Source organism: Trichosurus vulpecula, chromosome 1 (assembly GCF_011100635.1).
Source record: "Trichosurus vulpecula isolate mTriVul1 chromosome 1, mTriVul1.pri, whole genome shotgun sequence".
Lineage (NCBI taxonomy): Eukaryota > Metazoa > Chordata > Mammalia > Diprotodontia > Phalangeridae > Trichosurus > Trichosurus vulpecula.
In genome coordinates this window covers 451,796,963-451,817,931 of record NC_050573.1, presented here as the reverse complement: position 1 = coordinate 451,817,931, position 20,969 = coordinate 451,796,963, and the positions used below count along the sequence as shown (strand labels likewise).

The 20,969-nt window shown below is 36.7% G+C and overlaps 1 protein-coding gene across 2 annotated transcripts in view; it reads left to right on the top strand.

The window, feature by feature from the left end:
- Positions 1–20,969, top strand: part of EDIL3 (EGF like repeats and discoidin domains 3) — a 603,737-nt gene that overhangs the window by 374,209 nt on the left and 208,559 nt on the right. For both annotated transcript variants that reach the window (XM_036740910.1, XM_036740909.1), the window contains one exon: positions 11,747–11,928. In XM_036740910.1, the coding sequence (XP_036596805.1) occupies positions 11,747–11,928 (182 nt within the window). The remainder of the gene's footprint in view (positions 1–11,746; positions 11,929–20,969) is intronic.

Genomic DNA, 20,969 nt, shown 5'->3' with positions numbered 1-20,969 from the left:
CCAAGTTTTACAGAACAAATCATTTTATTAAGGGGATTTGTTCTGTGAAGTTTGAATTCATTCAAAGGGCTGCACTTGAGGACCTAGAGAGCCACATGTGGACTCAAGGCTGCAGGTTCCCCATTCCTGCTCTAGGGAAATTGAAATACTCCTTGTTTATTACACTTATCCATACCACCTCCAAACCACATTTCTACCTTCAGGGTAATGTACTTTAAACTTTGTACTTGTAATGTACTTTGTACTTGTAATGTACTTTAACATCCCATATGGCTTGGCTGCAATGGATAGAACATGGGACCTAGAGTCAGGAAGACATGAATTCAAATTTGTCCTCAGATTCTTTCTAGCTGTGTGACCTTGGGCGGAGCATTTAACTTTCATCTGCTGGAGTATCATCATCTGTAAAATGGGGATAATGATAGGTCCTGCCTCCCACAGTTGCTATGAGGATAAAATACAATATTTATAAAGTGTTTTGCTAACCTTAAAGCACCTATATCAATTCTAGCTATCATAATTAATATTTTATTGACATGATTAATAATTATTGGACATGGAAGCAAGCAGGAAATGCCAGAGATATCTCTTTTGCACTTGCAAACACTTAATCAGTGTAATTTGTGACTGACTGACTGATTGATTGATTGGTTAATTGTAGTTTCAAAATCTAACTCAGCTTCTCTGAGGCCGTGAAAGACCCTCTCTACTTCTACATTTCATCCATTGTTTCTCTCACTCTAAGAACTACAAACCCAAAGACATATCAGTTTGGATGTTCTTGTCATCCCATGATAATTATGACCCATTATGTATATGTAATCATTTTATCAAGTGATTTCCAGCTACAAGGAATAAGGAAGAAGCAAGCCCATGTGGTACTACCAACTTTATGTAGAAATCTGGGAGTCCTCTAGCCAGAATCCTTTCTTCATCAGTTTTCATTATTAGGTCATCACTGTTCTTCATCCAATCAGTAAATGAGTGGTTTAGACATGATAATATGAGTTAACATCTTTTTCCTTGTGACAATAGGCTTGTAACATACACATATATAATAAAATTAACAAGGAAATTGCAAATAGCATTGAGGAGACTTTTATGACCTATCCTTCCAGGTTATAGGCTTACCTAATAACCTTTCACTCTCTGGATCATTTTTAACACCTCATTTGAATCTCAGTTATGTATTTATTATATTCTAATTTGGATTGTTCTGATTTTTATAGGTCTTATCTTCTACCGTAGATTGTAAGCTCTTTGTGAATAGAGCCAATATTTTATTCATCTTTGTATATTCAACAGAGCCTTGAAGTTAGATCTGAATATATGATTTTGGAATTTATAAAATAAGCTTCCTAAACCTATATCCTCCCTTGAAACTAAGTTCAATAAACATTTACGAAAAGCCTGTCAGTCTGCAAACATTTACTAATTTCCAGCTCTGTGCCAAGCACTGTACTAAGTACTGTGATTACAAAAACAAAAGTCAAACAGCTCCTGACCTCAAGCAGCTCATGTTATCAATTTTAATCCCTAGATACCATGGATATACCATAGCAGACAATATTAGGTTGGTTTGTCAGCTTTAAATCATATTAACTAAAGTCAATACTAATTAAACTGAAAAGAGGACCATGACGTCAAGTTGTTCATAAACTTCATCATAAATGCCCAAGATGCCATGTGAGCCAGATGTCATTAGTGTGCAAGCTGTTGACCACCACTAGACTCCTATTTCCAGCATTCTCGTAAGTCCCTGATGAAATTTTGTGCTATTCCTCTATTTGCTGCTTTACCCCCTTTTGCTGTCACCAATACCTACATGACCAAACAGCAGAGAATGGAGAATCAGGACTTGATAATTATCTATGAGTCTTATTGATTTAATTCCTCATTATCTCTTCATTGATTAAATTGGTAAAAATATACGTGTAAATTATATCTTTGTATATACACATAAATATGTATATTTAATATACATACATATATGCTTACATATGTTTCCTTTTTACTTTTTTATTGGTTAAGGTTACATAAATTTAGGCACATCATCATTTTCATTCTGTATTGCAACTCTTTCATTGGTTTTGTAGTTAGGGGACTTAATGGACTTTTGTAAAGTAGATGACACAGGCAAAGGGAAATATAATTTTGAACCTTTTTACCATGAGGTCACTCACTTGATTGTGGTCCAAATGGTTAGTGAAAATAAGTTGCTGCTGTGACAACTCTCCCAAATGAAATGAAAGATAGGGCTTTGATCAGTTTCCTGATTTGCTATAGCATAGCCACCAGATTTCACCATTGCCACCTGGCACTTTCATAGAACAAACAAGAAATGAGATGGTATAAAGTTAATATACCTGGAAAAGGAGTCAGAGATCTTCTATTTGATTCCTTTCTCTGATAATGCCTATGTAACTTTGGGTATATCACTTGTTCTAGTCGTTAGTTTCCTCATCAGTTACAAGGGGGATGGGGATGGTATACTTAACAAACCATAATGCAAATGTCCTAAGATGAGCTCAGGGAGAACAGAAACTTCCCATGGAGCAGAAAAGCAAAAACTCACTTGATCTTGATTTTTCAGTGTGAATACAGACTTTTAAAGTGAGGCCTCACAATCCTGACCTTTGAGGCTTTAAGCAGGAGGTGTCAGAAAAGTTATCACAGGAATAACTGCCTTGTGGTGCCTAACCATTCATGGTGACTCCATTTTTTGATCCTTCGATGTAGGCTCTTCCTATCGTTATGAAGCAGAATTCACCAAGCATTGGATTTTTCAACCACTAATAGGGAACATGAGCTAGATTTAAACTATATATAGAGAGAGACTTTGACTAGTGTCTTAGGGGATGCCAAAGGTGCCAATGCCATTCTCCCCAGAGTGCCCACTGGTCTCACTGGTAGGAACTTGGATGATCTCATACAAAAAAGGGAAATTAAGAAAGAAACAATGTACTGGGAAGAGGCTAAGAGAAGAGTGAGGAAAATTATCTTACAATAAAGAGGCTCAAAATAAAGAAATGTTTTGTAATGCGGGTGGGGGAACAGGAAGCATTTAAACCTCATCTTCATCTGAACTGGTTCAAAGACACTAAAATATCCATACATTTGTGCATGCATGTACACATATGTGTATGTTTACAGAAATTCATCTTACCTAACAGGTAAGTAGGAGAGGAAGGGGCTTAGAGAAAGGGAGGGTAAGGTTGTGATGAGAGGGAAGACAGCGGTTGGAAGCAACATCGACTTTGAAGGTGGGGAAAGGTTTAAAAAAAACAAGTAGAAGAGAATAGGATGGAGGGAAATACACAGTGGTCCTAATGTGAATGAAATAAACTCTGCCAAAATAAACCAAAAAGGGGTGGGGGGAACAGAACAAAAATGAATAGCAGAATGGATTAGAGACCAGAATCCAAGAATATGCTGTTTGCTAGATAGACACTTGAAACAGAAAGATGGAGAAGATTCAAATAAAGGACTGAAGCAGAATCTATTATGCTTCAGCTGGGAAAAAAGACCAGGATAGCAGTTATCCCAGATAGCAAAGGCAAAATTTGACCTAATTAAAAGAGATCATCAGGGAAACTACATTTTGCTCCAATGTACCATAGACAATATGAATTAATATAAATCTGACTATAATATGCACCAAATGGCATAGCACCTAGATTCTTGAAGGAAAAGGGACATGAGTTAGAGGAGAAAATAGAAAAATAAGAGTATACTAGTGGGGAGCTTATTTTGCCCCTCTCAGACCCAGATCACTATAATCATAAAATTAACAAGAAAGAAGTTAAAGAGATGAACAGAATTTTAGTCAAGTTAGGTATGATAGACCTCAGAAGCAATCTGAATGAGAAGAGAAAGTATACCACTTGAATAGAAGGAAAGCAAGAATTTGGAACCAAAAAAAAAAATGAAATGGAACCAAAAAATCCACAAGGGGGATGAATTAGATGATCTCTGAGGTCTATTCTACAGGATGTTCCTAAAGTCTGGACACATAGGCCAAAATGCATATTTTGAAATATTTGGAATAGTAACAGACCTTAGCCCCCTTGACTTCTTTTTCTGGGGTATGATAAAGGAGAAGGTATACTTAATGAAAATCACAGATGCAACACACTTGATTGAACTCATAAAGAGTCAATGTGCTAAATGTGTAGCTATTGCATCGAGTTCACATGAATCTTGCAAAGCACATCAACCTTTGCATCACAAATGATGGAAATCATATTGAAGATGTTATTTGTTAATATTGCAATTAAATAAAATGTTTTTGAAAATTTCATTCATTTCATTTCTTGAAAATATGCATTTTTGCCCATGTGTCCAGACTTTAAGAACACCCTGTAGTTCTATATCATATGACATAGTGATTTAACCTAACTACTATTGAGTGTCCTTCACTAATGCCCTACTTCAGTGTCTTACTCTCCTATGGGAATAGCCATGAGTTCTTGAAGATTATGCCAATGGAACAGAAAATCTAGCAGATCCTAATAAATTTTAAAGATATCAGGTAAGAATTGGGTGGTGAATAATATAAATGCTACGCATAGACTAGTCTCACTGAATTCAGAGACTCATCCCTAAAAGATAGGAATTGAGAATTGATTTTGTTTTTTCAGCTAAAACAACTCGTAAAAGTAGCTACCTATGAAGGCAAAAACTAGTTGTAGCCTGTGTTGGTGGACAGATGACTTAAAACAAGAATGATTGAGAAATTATTAAGGACAATCACTGAACAGGCAGATAGTCATGCTAATATAGACCCTTACTCATTCAGCTTGCTATTTACTGTCTTATATTAATGACATTTCACAAAACCGTAAATAAATCTTGTAAAGGGTATTTTTTAATTAAACATGGGTAACCAAGGGCTGGATAAAGTTAAGGGGGTCTGCATCCCTATACTTGGGAAAAATGCTAAGATTTTTTTTCTTTTTATCTATTCATGGTAGATTGAATTGGACTTATGTAAAACTAATAAAGAAAATAAGAAACAGTAATCATTTGCATTAATGAATCACTTCTTACAACCACACACATAAAATAGTGGCTAATAAAGTAGGAACGGGTTGGAGTCAAAATAGTATTTAGGAGTAATGCTAGTTTTCAGTTAATTTCAAGGTTTAGTCACTTTAAAAACATTAAAATTCCCACTCCCTATTTTATAGTTCTTTTGAATTCACCCTGATTAGGGAGACGTGCAATTCAGAGTGATAATTTGAATTCAACTACATTCCACAAATATCCATACTAAAGTATTCAAATAAATCTATGATTGCATTGATTTGTTTCTTCCTTCCAATAATGCAATTCATGACCCATTAATACCTGCCTAGCCTGTGTAACTCTTACTTACAGTATCCTATAAAATCGCTATAGAAGACCAACACGAAATGATGGAGGCCTTCTTCTCATAGCTGTGAATACAGAGTATAAGAGTTATGTTTACAGGTTAAAACAGACTAACTACTTCTGTATATGTCATTAGATGGGATGCCTGTCTTCTACACTCTTTTATTTATTTGTTTAAAAAAAAGAAAAATAAACATAGAGTCAACATGGAAAACAAGTCAATACAGAGCAACAGTGTGATACGACAGAATGCTAATACAATATTAGCCTACATTAGAAATGTCATATTGTCTAGGACTATAGAGGAGGTATATAGATGAAATCATATATGGAACATGCTGTTCCATTCTAGGCACCACATTTCAGGAAGGGGGTTGTTAAACTAGATAGCATCCAGAAGAGGAAAACTGAGAGGAGAGCCTTGAGATTGTGGCATATAATGACTGGCTGAAAAAAAAATGAAGTTGATTGTTTGTCCTGGAGAAGAGAAGTCTTAGGAGAAACATTACAATAGACTTTCTTCCACTTGGCACCAGAGGGTAAAACTAGCAACTATGGGTGGACATTGGAAAAAGAAGATTTTGGCTTGATGTAAGGAAAAACTTCCTCATAACTGGAACTCTCCACCAGTATGATGCCTTTGCTAGGAGGTAGGGATTTTCCTATCATGAGGTATGTTCTCACAAAGGGTGGGTGTTAGGTTGTTAGGTATATTGGAGAAGGAACAGATTAGACTAGATAACATCTGAAGTCCCTTCTAATCCTCATATTCTGTGATTCTGGGAGGCACATTGTGCTAAGGTAGAAAATGTGGTCAATCAAACTGCTGCTAGAGGCTACTGTCATTGTTCTTCCTTGAAGAATCTGTAGCTCTGCACTTGAGTATAGACAGCTAACTTCCCTAGGTATTTGGAAAGTTGAAGTAAATGAACATTTTACCTTACTAAGTACTCTGAGCATACCCAGAGGACCCATTAAGATGATTCATGAATATCAGGGACATGGTATTATGCACAATCCTCTTATACATGATTTGTAAAGAATTTCTATTTTTAGGAAAGTTTTAGCATTAGAATTTCTCAAGTTTAACTTTTCTTGAATTTGGAAATATGATGTATGTTTATGTTTCTTTATGACAAGAGTCTAGTGAGGAATATCAAGTGGCTTCCTTAGTCAAGAACTTCAAAAGTAATCTTGCCAAAGTGTTCAATCTCTAATGGAATGTTGTGACACCTGTTGCTCCTTATATCTTTTGGTCCTACAACTTGATCAAATCGACGATTGACCAATTTATGGTTTTATAAGAAGCATTTATTTGACTATTGTTACATTTCATAGGCAGCTAGGTGGTACAATTGATAGAGCGCCAGACCTGGGATCAGGAAGACCTGTTCAATTTCAGGCTCAGACACTTACTACCTATTGGCAGTCTCTTAACCCTGTTTGCCACAGTTCCTCATCTGTAAAACGAGCTGGAGAAGGCTATGATATACTGCTCTATTATCTCTGCCAAGAAGATAGCAAATGGGGTCACGAAGATTCAGACATGACTGAATAACAACAAAACATTTTATACCCCTACGTTAGGTTATAAGATTTCTAAATTGCAAAATCTTTGCATTCCTTGTGCTGATCACGGTACCTTGAATATAATGGGAACTTATTTTTATTTAAGTTGAATTAATTTTGACATCTTTATTAATTATTGATAAGTATGTTTAAGACTTTCTTGACCATTTTTTATGGTAATAGCAAGGTTGGTGATTTTCTTCAAGCATTTGGTGTCTTCTGGTTGTTCACATATCTTTAGAATCAATCCCTTAAAGTCCCCCAAATTGGGTTGCCTACAGAATTGAACTCCTCTATAACTAATTGTTCTAATTCAACTGCTCTTCTCCTTTTTGAGTTTTTTTAGTGTCATTCCTACTTTCTCATGCAGCACATGACCCACACCAGGGTCTTTGATGTTATAAGTGGCTCCACTGGTTCTGCTGATAAATGTGTTTGTCATAGGAATCTTAGCAGATCTTTTCCATTTTTATCTGTTCATTTCCCTCCTTCATATTTCTACCTTAAATGCCCTCAGGATAAGCAGGATTGATGAGGTATTTCTCTAGGCTTTCTATTAACTTGATTTTCCCTCCATTAATTCTTGCTCATTAATGAGATACTCATAATTCCATTTTCCTATGTAATATTTTAGAAATTAATTTCTATTTCAAACTAGTGTGGCACTTTGCATTCATCTACGTGCTTGCTAAGGAAATAAGATTTTGCTTGTTGGAGGCAGTTTCTCAGCTAATTTGGTCTTCTCATTATGAAATTGATTTATATTGGCTAAACGTCGTTAGAAAATGCTAATAGTCTGTGTTGATGTCTCTTCATGAATCCATTTTTCATTATCAAAGGCTTGTTTAAATAGGTTGGGTTAGAGTTAGATTAATTGTATGAAATAGCTCTATCTCACTTCTATTATTTCTTCTGGAAGGATAGGCCAGCCCTCAATGAAAGTATGAGCAAAGAAAGGAAAGCTTTCGCAAACAATATCTGACCATGTCTTTAAAGTCACAAGTTTGCTGAAAAATTTGAAGAACACAAAATCCCCCTCTATGGTTTATCTATTATAAAAAGCACTGGACTTAGCAGAAGAAAATGTTGCCTTAAAAGCTCTCTTCCAGCAACATGTCTTTATGTTAAATCATAAAAAATATTCTTTGAAGGAGATAACTTTGCAGACCCTGTGGATATTAAAACCATACGAGTCATAAAAGATGGAAAGCTTTGCTTGCTCAGGTGCTTGTCACTATCAGAGTATGTACAGTTATATCTATATCTAGATAAATAGATATGATAGATAGATGATAGATAGATAGAGATATACAGTTCCCTATAGATAATGAGCTCCTCCAAATGTTCCTATTGGTCAATGGCATTGCACTGATTGAATTAAACTCCAAGGTATTCCAGGGCCTCCTAAATCAGATCTTTAATCACAAACAAAGAGTTTCTTCTAACTGTTAATATAGGAAAAACCAAGTGAATGAAGATTGATGATTATTCAAGCTATGAAATGCGTTTGAATGGACAATTTACAGCATTGATCCATAAGACAATGCATAGGCATCTTCACCCTTTATCACATATAACTTGAGCAGATACTACAGCTGGATAATGAGCTAGTTTCTTAATCAAACAGAAGGATGACCAGAGGCTGGCTTACCTTTGGAAAATTACGCAGTGCTTTCAGTTAACTCAAGCTTTCTCCCTGAAATGACAACCTTTCTTCTGAATATCAAGATTCATCTGGTGATGCTCTATGGCTATAATCATAGAATTCCAGATTGTCTGATGAATTAAAGTTGTGTGTCACCTAAAGAATAATAAAAAGACACATTATAGGCAAGAGTATTACCGGTGGAGAACTGTGAAGAAGTAGCATAAATGATATCACCAGAGAGTATAACAAGGAAACAAGGTGGGCTGATCATGAAATGAGTATTTGAAATAAACATTTTTCAGCTTGCATGCTTCCATGCACCTGTGAACTGCCAGAAGATCTAAAGGATGGCCCCTAGTCCATTGTGTTGATCCTCCTATGGACGATTAAGGGTGTGCGTGCATGTGCATGCCTACGTGTCTGTGTCTGTGTAAGATCAAGAGTGACAGAAGATGAACATGAATGAATAGTTTGAGCTCTGTATTGTTGGAGGGAATGCTTACTTCAATGCGCTCATAAAACCATTAAAATATTGATTAAAACTATTATTACCATTAAAATTATTATTATCCCTGTCTACCCATGTCATCACTTTTTTAAGCTTATGAAGTTGAAAGGCCACGACACAAATGAGACTAAGGAAAGAGGCATATATTGAACCTTATTTTGTTTCTTCCATGAATGGAAACAAATTATTTCCAATGAGAAAAATTTCCTTAATGATAATGGCTTATATGGTGGCCCCATTCTGGCACTTTTGAACACCATTATTTTGGCTTCCTATTTGCTATCAGTCTTTATAGCCTGAAAAATGTCTGTCACTGATATCAACTCAAAGCTACTCAATAATAGTCACTAATCATTTTAAATTGCAAGACTATCTTATAACAGGATAATGAAATACCCTCTTAGGAGCTCCAATTTCTGTTATTAAATTTCAGGTTCAACTTAGCAAATTATTTTAGTTGACTATGGAAATAGTCATAGAAAAAATTAATTTATTCTGTACCTGTTTCTTCATGGAAGAGGGAAAACAGACAATACTTTTCTTCAAGTCACTTTTCTTTAGTTCAGATGTCTTTAGAATCTGTCATTTGACTAAGCTTATTTTCTTCCATTTATGTGGCTTAAAAAGGAAAACCTAACGGCTGGACTGAAATTTCACATGAAAATTAATAATCTCAAGTGTATCTTGTGATATAACACCTTGACTGTTTAAACTGGTATTTTACCCTTCAGACCTATTTTTAGGAAGTTAAATATCTGAGTCAAAACCATTTGCTTTCAGTAAGCTGTGAATGTGTTTTTTTTGCCAGTAGGAATGATCACTTAGTATTCTAAATGTTTAAGGTAAATTTTCAGGTTACTTATCTTGACCGAATTTCTAAATCATAAATTTAAGGTGAAGTAAATTAGGAAATAGAGGAAGACTGTTATGAGTTGTAAACTAATCAAAGAAAGGTAAAAGAACAGTACTTTTTTCTCAAAGATCATAGAAATCTAGGTGTAGAAAGACCCAACCACACATGTTCAATATGGCATCTAATTTGGGGGGAGGGGATCATATATTTCCTTTATTAATGTTGTAAAATTTACTTTTCACACATACTACACATCAAAACTTATGAAAAACAAGAATGAAAATAAGTGCCTTAACATATGCATTTGCTTTTTTGCTTGGAAAGCATTAGTAATTTTAATAACCTTATAAAATTTTCAGTTGCAAGTAGCTATAGAAGTAGGGAATATTTATTTTGACATGGTAAAAATATCTGCCAATGAAAAACAAAGAAAGTATCATGTCAATAAACAATCCACAAAAATTTCTTGGCTCCTTTTTGTGTATATGGCATGCCACTAGGGAGCCAAGGTGTCGCAGTAGAAAGAGTACCAGGTTTGGGGTCAGAAGACCTGAGTTCAAATCCTAGTTCTGCCATACACTAGCTGTGTGATGTTTAGCCTACAGAGACTCTCTAAATCTCTGTTTCTTCATGTATAAAATGAGGACTTTGGAGTAAATGGTCTTTAAGGGCCCTTCCTTATCTAAATTATGATCAAATACTTGAAAAAATGTGAATACAGTAATTCTATAGTCGTGTATAACAGGCATCCAAGAAATTATAAGATAAAGTCTGTGCCCTTGAGAGTTTACAACCTGATTGAATACAGAAGCCACGGAAAAAATAAATAACTATGAATGGCATTATGCTTAGAACACTAGTTCTAGAATCAAAGGAATAGAGTTCAGTCTCATACCTCTGATACTTATTACCATGTGTGACTCTTAAACAAATCTCTTATCCTCCCTGGGCCTCAGTTCCCTCCTTGGTAAAATAGGGGATACAGGGGAGGGGTTTTAGAGTACGTGGTCTTTGATATTCCTTTTAATTTTAGATCTCTGAACCTATGACATGGCAGATAAGTGGTTAATAAATGTTATAGGTTGTGGGAGGGGGAAATTGTGTTGGTCTGGGGCATGAATTTAGGGAAGTCTTCAAGTCTTCTGCTTAGAATGAGACATCTAATGGCTCCCTTCTACTCGTAAAATGTAGGACTGATCATGTCACACACATATCTCTGGCTCAAAAAACTCCAGTGGCTTTCTGTTGCCTCCAAGAGCAAATACAAAGTGCTCTGTTTAGCATTCAAAGCCCTTCATGACCTAGCCCCATCCTAACTTCCCAGTCATCTTATACCTTGCTCCCCAACGCATACTTTTCAATCTAGTGACACTGGCCTCTTGACTATTCCAAGAATAAGACACTCTATCGTTTAACTATAGCATTTTCTCTCTCTGTCCCCCATCCCTGGATGATCATCCTTCTCTGCTTTGACCACTAACTTCCTAGCTTCCTAAATTCCAGCCAAAATTCTACCTTCTACAGGAATCCCTTCCCAGTCTCTCTTAATTCTAGTGCCTTCCCTCTATTATGTATTTCCTATTTATACTGTATATAGTTTGCTTTGCACATATTTGTTTACATATTGCTTCCCCCATTAGATCTCAAGCTGTCTTTTGCCTCTTTTTTAATCCTGTGGCACTTAGTACAGTGGGTGGACAACAATGGGTGCTTAATAAATGTTTATTGATTGATTATTAGATAATAAAGACTTATTTGAAATGAGCTCACATTTTCCCTTGGCTTTGATTTCTAGAATGCTCTGGCCCCTTGGGAATTGAAGGAGGGATCATATCCAACCAGCAAATTACAGCTTCATCTACCCACCGAGCACTTTTTGGGCTGCAAAAATGGTACCCTTACTATGCACGACTTAACAAGAAGGGGCTTGTAAATGCTTGGACTGCAGCGGAAAATGACAGGTGGCCATGGATTCAGGTAACAGATGGAATTGTGGAAGGAAAAAAAATTGCAAAACCAATTGCCAAAGTAATTTTGGAATGATGAAGACAAGTGATAAACTAATAGAATGACTTTTATTCACTGTCATAAACAAATGGGGAATATTTAGTTTGGAGGCGATATTGACTTTAACCATTTTAACACAGAGATTTTTTTTGAAAGTATGAAGTTACTTTCTGGAGTAAGATTTTACTGAGGGCATGTAAAGACATTAGAGCCTTTAGGGCTTAAAATCAGGTTTTTGAAGACACATTATCAAAAAGATTGCTTTTTTTATTCAAGTCATTCATTAGTGTTCATTAGTGCTGTGTTAACATTTAACATTGATTTTTGCGGATGGAGAATTTCTGACAGTCCAAAGGGATACAAATTATCTGTATTTCTTCTTTCTCTGTGAAGCAGTATAGCATGCAAAAAGAAACTATGTGATGTCTTATGAAGGCTATAACCTGAATCCATGCAGAAACTCTCCTCCAATAGCTGGTATTTAATTCACGTTTTTATTCTCATGTGTAAACAACTATGGTACATGGAAATGGGGGTGATTTGCTAAAAGCGCCACGGTTAGTCCTCATTCCAACTCTGTATTTCTTGATGTTTTTGAGATTCAGGAAGGTAGTATAGGGTAAAAGATGAACTACCAGATTTGGCATTAAAATAATAAGAACTAATAATAATGACAGTTAGGTGGCACGGTGGATAGAGCGCTGGGCCTGGAATCAGGAAGACTCATCTTCCTGAGTTCAAATTTGGTTTCAGACACTTAATGACTGTGTGACCCTGGACAAGTCACTTAACCTTTTTTGCCTCAGTTTCTCATCTATAAAATTAGCTACAGAAGGAAATGGCAAATCACTGTAGTATCTTTGTGAAGAAAACCCCACAAGGGGTCACAAAGAGTCAGACATTAATGAAACAACTCAACAACCACAAAGTAATAATAATAACAGCTAACATTTATATAATGCTTACTATGTGCCAAGCACTAGGCTAAGTGCTCTACAAATATTGTCTCAACTGATCTTCACAACAACCCTGAGAGGTAGACTGTTATTATCCCCATTTTACAGATGAGGAAACTGAGGCAGACAAAGGTTAAGTGACTTGCCCAGGATCATACAGCTAGTAAATGTCTGACCAAATTTGAACTCAGAACTTCCTGATTCCAGGCAAGATCTGTCTTTTAAGCCCAGGTCTCTCACTTCCTGGCTGTGTGAAGTTATTTAACCTCACTGAGCAAGACTGCTTTGATCTTTAAAATGGCAATAATAATATTTTCATCACATAGAATTTAGAGCTGCTAGGAAGTGTGAGGATCATTTGGACCAACTCCTTCATTTTACAAATTAGGAACTTTCCCAGTGTTATGTAACTAGCAACTGGCAAGACCAGAAGTGAAACCTCAGTCCTTCGATCCCAAATCTACCTCTCTTGCACCATCTTGCTGCCTCCTACCCCAGAGAGTTCTGTGAGAATCAAATGAAATCATAATATTCAAGAAAGAACTCTTCCCTAGAACTGTGCTATACAAATGTGAGCTATTACTGATGTCATAGATTACATTTTCTCCTCCTGATATACTTTGACCCTTGGTTAATTTTTCTCCACAGACTTTTAAATGCCTTGTAGATATTACCAAGTTGTCCCTTCAAGATAAGTAGAGGAAATGCTTTTATTTCATAAATAAGAAAAAATATATTCAAGACAAGTACCATCAATTGTCCTCTGTTTATCATGTGAAACTAGGATCCCTTCGAGACTGCCCTTCTGTCTAATATATACTAGAACACTCTGAAAAGTATCCTTAAGCATTCTATAATCTGTGCATGTTTATCATATGCTACTGTATATGAAAGGCAGTGTGGCCAGTTGGCTAGAGGGCTGGCTTCCAAGTTCCCTCTCTTACACACTGGTTGTGTGAACCTTAGCAAGGAACCCTTTTGCTCTGCAAAACAGAGAGGAAGCTACATTTTTGATGGAAGGATTTTCCTTGCTGGGTGTTTCCTATACCAGTGAAATCACAGAAGAGGGGCTTACCCCTTGTGTGTTCATCCATGCATTTGATTTGTGTGCATGTGTGTCTGTTTCTGTACATATTTAAAATTTAATTTAATGAATTGAATTTAGTGAATTATTCATTTCTTTAAAAAAGTGAAATAGGCCTTGGTCATTTACATCTCTGAGGACATGTAAAAAGAAAATGTAAGCTAATGGCAGGAATAGCCTAGTTGCATTCCTAGGGTACCTATATCCTGGGGGGAATCAATCAATAACTATGAAAACCAAAAGTACTATGTTTCACTAATTAAAAGAGAAATCCCAAGATAAAGCCTCTCCATCATTGTCCTTATGCTATAAATTTTATTAAAAGCTATAGCTTTAAGATTTAGTCAAATTACTCTCATAGCTTTTCATCTCACTGAGAATGTCTTCTCTCAATGATGAAAGACCAAATCAAAGGATCACAGATTTAGATCTGGAAGGGACCAAAAAGGCCACAGAGTCCAACCCCTAATTTTATAGATGAGGACCTCAGGCTGAAAGGATGGTGGCTTGCCCAGATTTCCATAGCTAATAAACTTCTAAGGTAGTATTTTAACATTATTCTCTGAACTTGACTCTAAGCCCAGTGTTCTATCTACTGTGGCAGCTAGCACATAAATATAGATTGCAAAATACAGGTGGTAGGTTGGTTCCTGCACAGATTTGCATTGGGAACACCTTGTACCAATTAGAACTGTAGGCCTAACTGGAATACTCAAATTTGTTCCAGCCACATACACAGCAACTGAAATATAGCCCAACTCTTCCTCTATTTCCTCTCCCCACCCCAACCCCCAATTTTTTAGCTCAAATGTCTACCTTAGGGAAGTTATCATCTACTCAGTGTACTCTGAACCTTTATATTTATGCATGTCCCATTAATAGCTCCAAGCTAATGAGAAGGAAAGCACAGGCTGAAATAGCAACGGTGCTTCAGGACTGATTGGTTGACTACTGCCAGAGGTACATTAAAAAGGCTAAATGAACTCCTTTGTTTCATGATTTAGAATCATGAAATAATCCCTCCCTCTTATAAGAAGGTGGGAATTATTTGTTTGTTTTGTTAGCTAAAGAAGATTAAAGTCTATTCTGCAAGAAAAAGTGATAGAGACTGTTGCATTCATGAGAAGACGTTCCATGTTTGTGGAAGGAGAATGGAAGAAAATGCATACATAAGTACAGTTATCCCTTTCATATCACAGGGGTTAGGGGCTTGGCGCCCATGGGATCTGGGAAATCCATGTTAAATTTTTTGGCCCTACCTTCATACCAGAGAACAAGTCTGAATTTTTTTTTCTTTTTCTTTTATTGGGTATTTACAGTACTTATAAAATTTGGGTTAAGTATTTGATCATAGGCTCTGTGGCATCTGTTGGCCTTTGCATATAATGTGTGGCTTCCATAAAACTCTCCCAACATGCCTATTTTATTTCTTATGCCAACCCAAGGTATATTGAAGCCATGATGAGGAAAGTTGTGATGTAGAAAGGATAACTGTATATGCTTAATAAATGCTGGGGACTATTAGTTTTGGAGATATTATATCTTTTGAATTTTCTTACATTCATTTTGTTAAGTATATTCAACCTTTAATCTTCAATGTTTAAAACTGTTCATTGGAGGGTTGTGGGGGCCATAGGTTATTAATAAAACCTCTTATTATTTGATAGTTTTAAAGATAATTTTAAAATTAAAATAAGGAAAATAGTACCCATTTTCAAAATTAATTTTTTTTACTAGGAGGTTCTTCGGATTCTAATCATGTCCCAACTTTTCTGTGCTTGGGCACTCATTATTAATTTCCTTTGTCACTTAATTCTTTTATTTATATGCAGTCCTTCAAATGAAAGGTTTGAGTACTTTGCTTATAACTCACTTATAATGAGCACAGTTTTCCCCTAATCTTTCAGGTGTATGACATACATGAACTAATTAGTATGCACCTTCATTTTCTGCCTTGTCTTGATGAAATGAAAATTGAAACTGCCATTTTAAATGAATGCTCTCAGCATGTAATTAGTGATGGTACTACAATATCTGTAATTGGTTTGAGATTTAAGGGGTCAGTTACTATTTTTTTAAAAGCAGTTTAAGGAAAAAGGACAATCTTTCTCTTTAAAGTTTGTCTGACCTTTGATTTTTCCCCCACCATATGGTTTTTCAATTACTAGAAAACACATTGGTGACCAAGACTATCAGATAGTATTCCTAACTAAAATGCTGAACTTTCCACATATACGAGTATAGATTTCATTATCTGATGTAAAAATATAAAATCCTACTAAAATTATATAGTACTATTTTCTAACTGCTGTGTTTCAAAGATGGATTGAGATGACCTTTTTTTTGTTGGTAATTATTATTTCATTTTTTGGTGGATTGAATAGAGAGCGGGCCTTTAAACCAGGTAGTTCTTTGTTCAAGTCCAAGGAATGGAGTCACTGACATAGATATAGATATTGATATAGATATAGATATAGACCTATAGAGAGAGGTTATATAAGACTGGGTAATTCATTTAGCCCCTCAGTATTCTCAGCAACCCTTAATGACAATAAATTGCAAAGATGGTGCCCCCCTATATTGGACAATTGATGAAATCAAAGATCTAGTCCCTTATCCTCTACTACTCTTTTCATTTGTTGTGGGCTTAAAATTAGTTATTTTATATCTATTTTGTTTTTCCTTAAATATAAATGTCTTCTAGCACATCATACACTAATGGCTAAAATTTTTGTTTTGTTTTGTTTTGATCAGGATCTATCAATGAATCAGTTGACCCAGTCAATGCTAAAAGCAATAGGTCATTTTATTTATAGTGCTTAAAGATACAAAAGGAAAGGTCATATTAAGTAACTGGAGGCATCCAGAGACATCAGAGGCAGAAATATCAGGAAGAAAGTATGCAAAATATATTAAGAGACAGCATAGGATATTGAATAGAGAACTAGGTTTTTGTATCATACAGACCTGGGTTCAAATTTCATCTCTGACACATATTGGCTATAATCAAAGGAAAACCATTTAATGTCACAGCTCCATGGGCAGATAGATAAATAGACAGACAGACAGACAAGCAGGCATTTATTAAATACTACCTTCCAAGGGGGGAGAGCCAAGATGGCGGCTGGTAAGCAGGGACTAGAATGAGCTCCGTACCGAGTCCCTCCAAAAACCTATAAAAAATGGCTCTGAACCAATTCTAGAACGGCAGAACCCACAGAACAGCAGAGGGAAGCAGGGCTCCAGCCCAGGACAGCCTGGATGGTCTCTGGGTGAGGTCTATCCCATATGGAGCTGGGAGCTGGGAACGGAGTGGAGCAGAGCCTAGCCTGAGCAGCGTGGAACAACCAAACTTAGAGTCGGGCGGATGGGGCCCCTAGCGCCCTGAATACGTGAGCTGCGGCAGTTACCAGACTTCTCAACCCACAAACACCAAAGACTGCGGAGAAGGTTAGTGGGAAAAGCTGCAGGAGTGGAAGGAATTTGCAGTTCAGCTTCCAGCCCTGGGGGCAGCGGAGGTGGGGCAGCTACAGCTGTTGTTACTTCTGGCTCCAGGCCCACCTGGTGGGAGGAATTAAGTGGCAGATCAGAGCAGGAGTGAAGAGCCTGCTGAAGATCTAAGCCCAGTTCAGGCTGGGGGTTCTTGGAGAAGGAGGAGTGCTGGGGTGACAGAGCTGGCACCTCCCCCCCCAAACGTGGAACATAGAACTCGTTAGTCTACAAGCAGTCATACCCCACTGAAAAACTCAAGGGTCAAGTTAGTTGGTTGGGAATATGGCCAGGCAGCGAAAGCGCACCCAGATTCAGTCTCAGACTTTGGATTCTTTCTTTGCTGACAAAGAAGACCAAAACATACAGCTTAAAGAAGACAACAAAGTCATAGAGCCTACACCAAAAGCCTCCAAGAAAAACATGAACTGGTCCCAGGCCATGGAAGAGCTCAAAAAGGATTTGGAAAAGAAGTTAGAGAAGTAGAGGAAAAATTGGGAAGAGAAATGAGAAGGATGCAAGAAAACCATGAAAAACAAGTCAATGACTTGCTAAAGGAGACCCAAAAAAATACTGAAAAATACACTGAAGAAAACAACACCTTAAAAAACAGACTAACTCAAATGGCAAAAGAGCTCCAAAAAGCCAATGAGGAGAAGAATGCCTTGAAAGGCAGAATTAGCCAAATGGAAAAGGAGGTCCAAAAGACCACTGAAGAAAATACTACTTTAAAAATTAGATTGGAGCAAGTGGAAGCTAGCGACTTTATGAGAAATCAGGATATTATAAAACAGAACAAAAGAATGAAAAAATGGAAGACAATGTGAAATATCTCATTGGAAAAACCACTGACCTGGAAAATAGATCCAGGAGAGATAATTTAAAAATTATTGGACTACCTGAAAGCCATGGTCAAAAAAAGAGCCTAGATACCATCTTTCAAGAAATTATCAAGGAGAACTGCCCTGATATTCTAGAGCCACAGGGCAAAATAGAAATTGAAAGAATCCATCGATCGCCTCCTCAAATAGATCCCAAAAAGAAATCTCCTAGGAATATTGTTGCCAAATTCTGGAGCTCCCAGATCAAGGAGAAAATACTGCAAGCAGCCAGAAAGAAACAATTTGAGTATTGTGGAAACCCAATCAGAATAACCCAACATCTGGCAGCTTCTACATTAAGAGATCGAAGGGCTTGGAAAGCGATATTCCGGAGGTCAATGGAGCTAGGATTAAAACCTCGAATCACCTACCCAGCAAAACTGAGTATCATGTTCCAAGGCAAAATATGGATTTTCAATAAAATAGAGGACTTTGAAGCTTTCTCAGTGAAAAGACCAGAACTGAGTAGAAAATTTGACTTTCAAACACAAGAATCAAGAGAAGCATGAAAAGGTAATCAAGGAATGGAAATTGCAAGGGACTTACTAAAGTTGAACTGTTTTGTTTACATTCCTACATGGAAAGATGATGTGTATGATTCATGAGACCTCAGTATTAGGGTAGTTGAAGGGAATATGCATATATATATATATATGTTTATGTATATATATAAGTGAATGTGTATGTATGTATATATCAATGTGTATATGTATGTATGTGTATGTATGTGTATATATATATGAGTGTGTTTATATATATATATATATATATGTAAAAGAGAGGGAGCAGACACAGCATGAGTTGAAGATGAAGGGAAGATATCTAAAAGAAATAAAATGAAATTAAGGGATGAGAGAGCAACATACTGAGAGGGAGATAGGGAGAGATAGAATGGGGTGGAATGGAAATTGCAAGGGACTTACTCAAGTTGAACTGTTTTGTTTGCATTCCTACATGGAAAGATGATGTGTATGATTCATGAGACCTCAGTATTAGGGTAGATGAAGGGAATATGCATATATATATATATATATATATATATATATATATATATTTATGTATATATAGAAGTGAATGTATATGTATGTATATATCTATGTGTATATGTATGTATGTGTATGTATGTATATATATGTGTGTGTATGTGTGTGTATATATATATATATATATGTAAAAGAGAGAGAGCAGACACAGGGTGAGTTGAAGATGAAGGGAAGATATCTAAAAGAAATAAAATCAAATTAAAGGATGAGAGAGGAACATACTGAGAGAGGGAGATAAGGAGAGATAGAATGGGGTGGATTATCTCGCATAAAGGAGGCAAGAGCAAGCAGTTCTGTGGGAGGAGGGGAGAGGGAGGATGAGGGGGGAATGAGTGAACCTTGCTCTCATCAGATTTGGCCTGAGGAGGGAATACCATACATACTCAGTTGGGTATCTTACCCCACAGGGAGGAAGATAAAAAAAAAACAAAAGGGGCGGATGATGGAGGGGAGGGCAGATGGGGGTGGAGGTAATCAAAAAACACTTTGGAAAGGGGACAGGGTCAAGGGAGAAAATTCAATAAAGCGGGATGGGTTGGGAAGGAGCAAAATGTAGTTAGTCTTTCACAACATGAGTATTGTGGAAGGGTTATACATAATGATACACGTGTGGCCTAGGTTGAATTGCTTGACTTCTTAGGGAGGGTGGGTGGGAAGGGAAGAGGGAAGAAAATTTGGAACTCAAAGTTTTAAAAACAGATGTTCGAAAACAACAACAACAAAAAAAAGTTTTTGCATGCAACTAAAAAACAAGATACAAAGGCAATGGGGCGTAGAAATTTATCTTGCCCTACAAGAAAGGAAGGGAAAAGGGGATGAGAGGGGAGGGGGGTGATAGAGGGGAGGGCTGACTGGGGAACAGGGCAACCAGAATATATGCCATCTTGGAGTGTGGGGGAGGGTAGAAATGGGGAGAAAATTTGTAATTCAAACTGTTGTGAAAATCAATGCTGAAAACCAAATATGTTAAATAAATAAATTTAAAGTTAAAATAAATAAATAAATAAATAAATACTACCTTCCAAGCACCCTGTAAAGTTCTGGGGATTACAACACAAGCAAAAGACCAACAAAGTGGTCCCCTATTTTCAAGGAGCTGACATTCAAAGGGGGAAGACAACACATGAAAGGGTACTAAATGTGGGTGTGAAATCCTGGGGGCAGGGTAGCAGAAAAGTGCAGAGGGTGAGGAATGGAGCCACTGATGAAGTGAGCTTGGCCTAGGTGCTTCATGAAATGATGAACTTACCAATCAGAAGAGAGAGCCACAGGGAAGAAGCATCTTTAGGGCAAAAATGCTGCTAGTGGGGAGTGGAGAAGTCCAGAGAGTCAGAGTGGACCCAGGAGTGACATGGAAGACACAGAAGGGAAGCATTATCAATGTTAGATCTTTAATCAATGAAGTCATAGATCTAGAGCAATAACAAAAGTGCCTCACACTGAAGCCAGGAATAACACTTGCAAGTCGTATTACCCAACAACTCCTTAATACTAGAACAGAAAGGCTTCCTTTAAATCAGTACTTGGGAGGAGAAAAGAAACTATATGAACTTCAGTC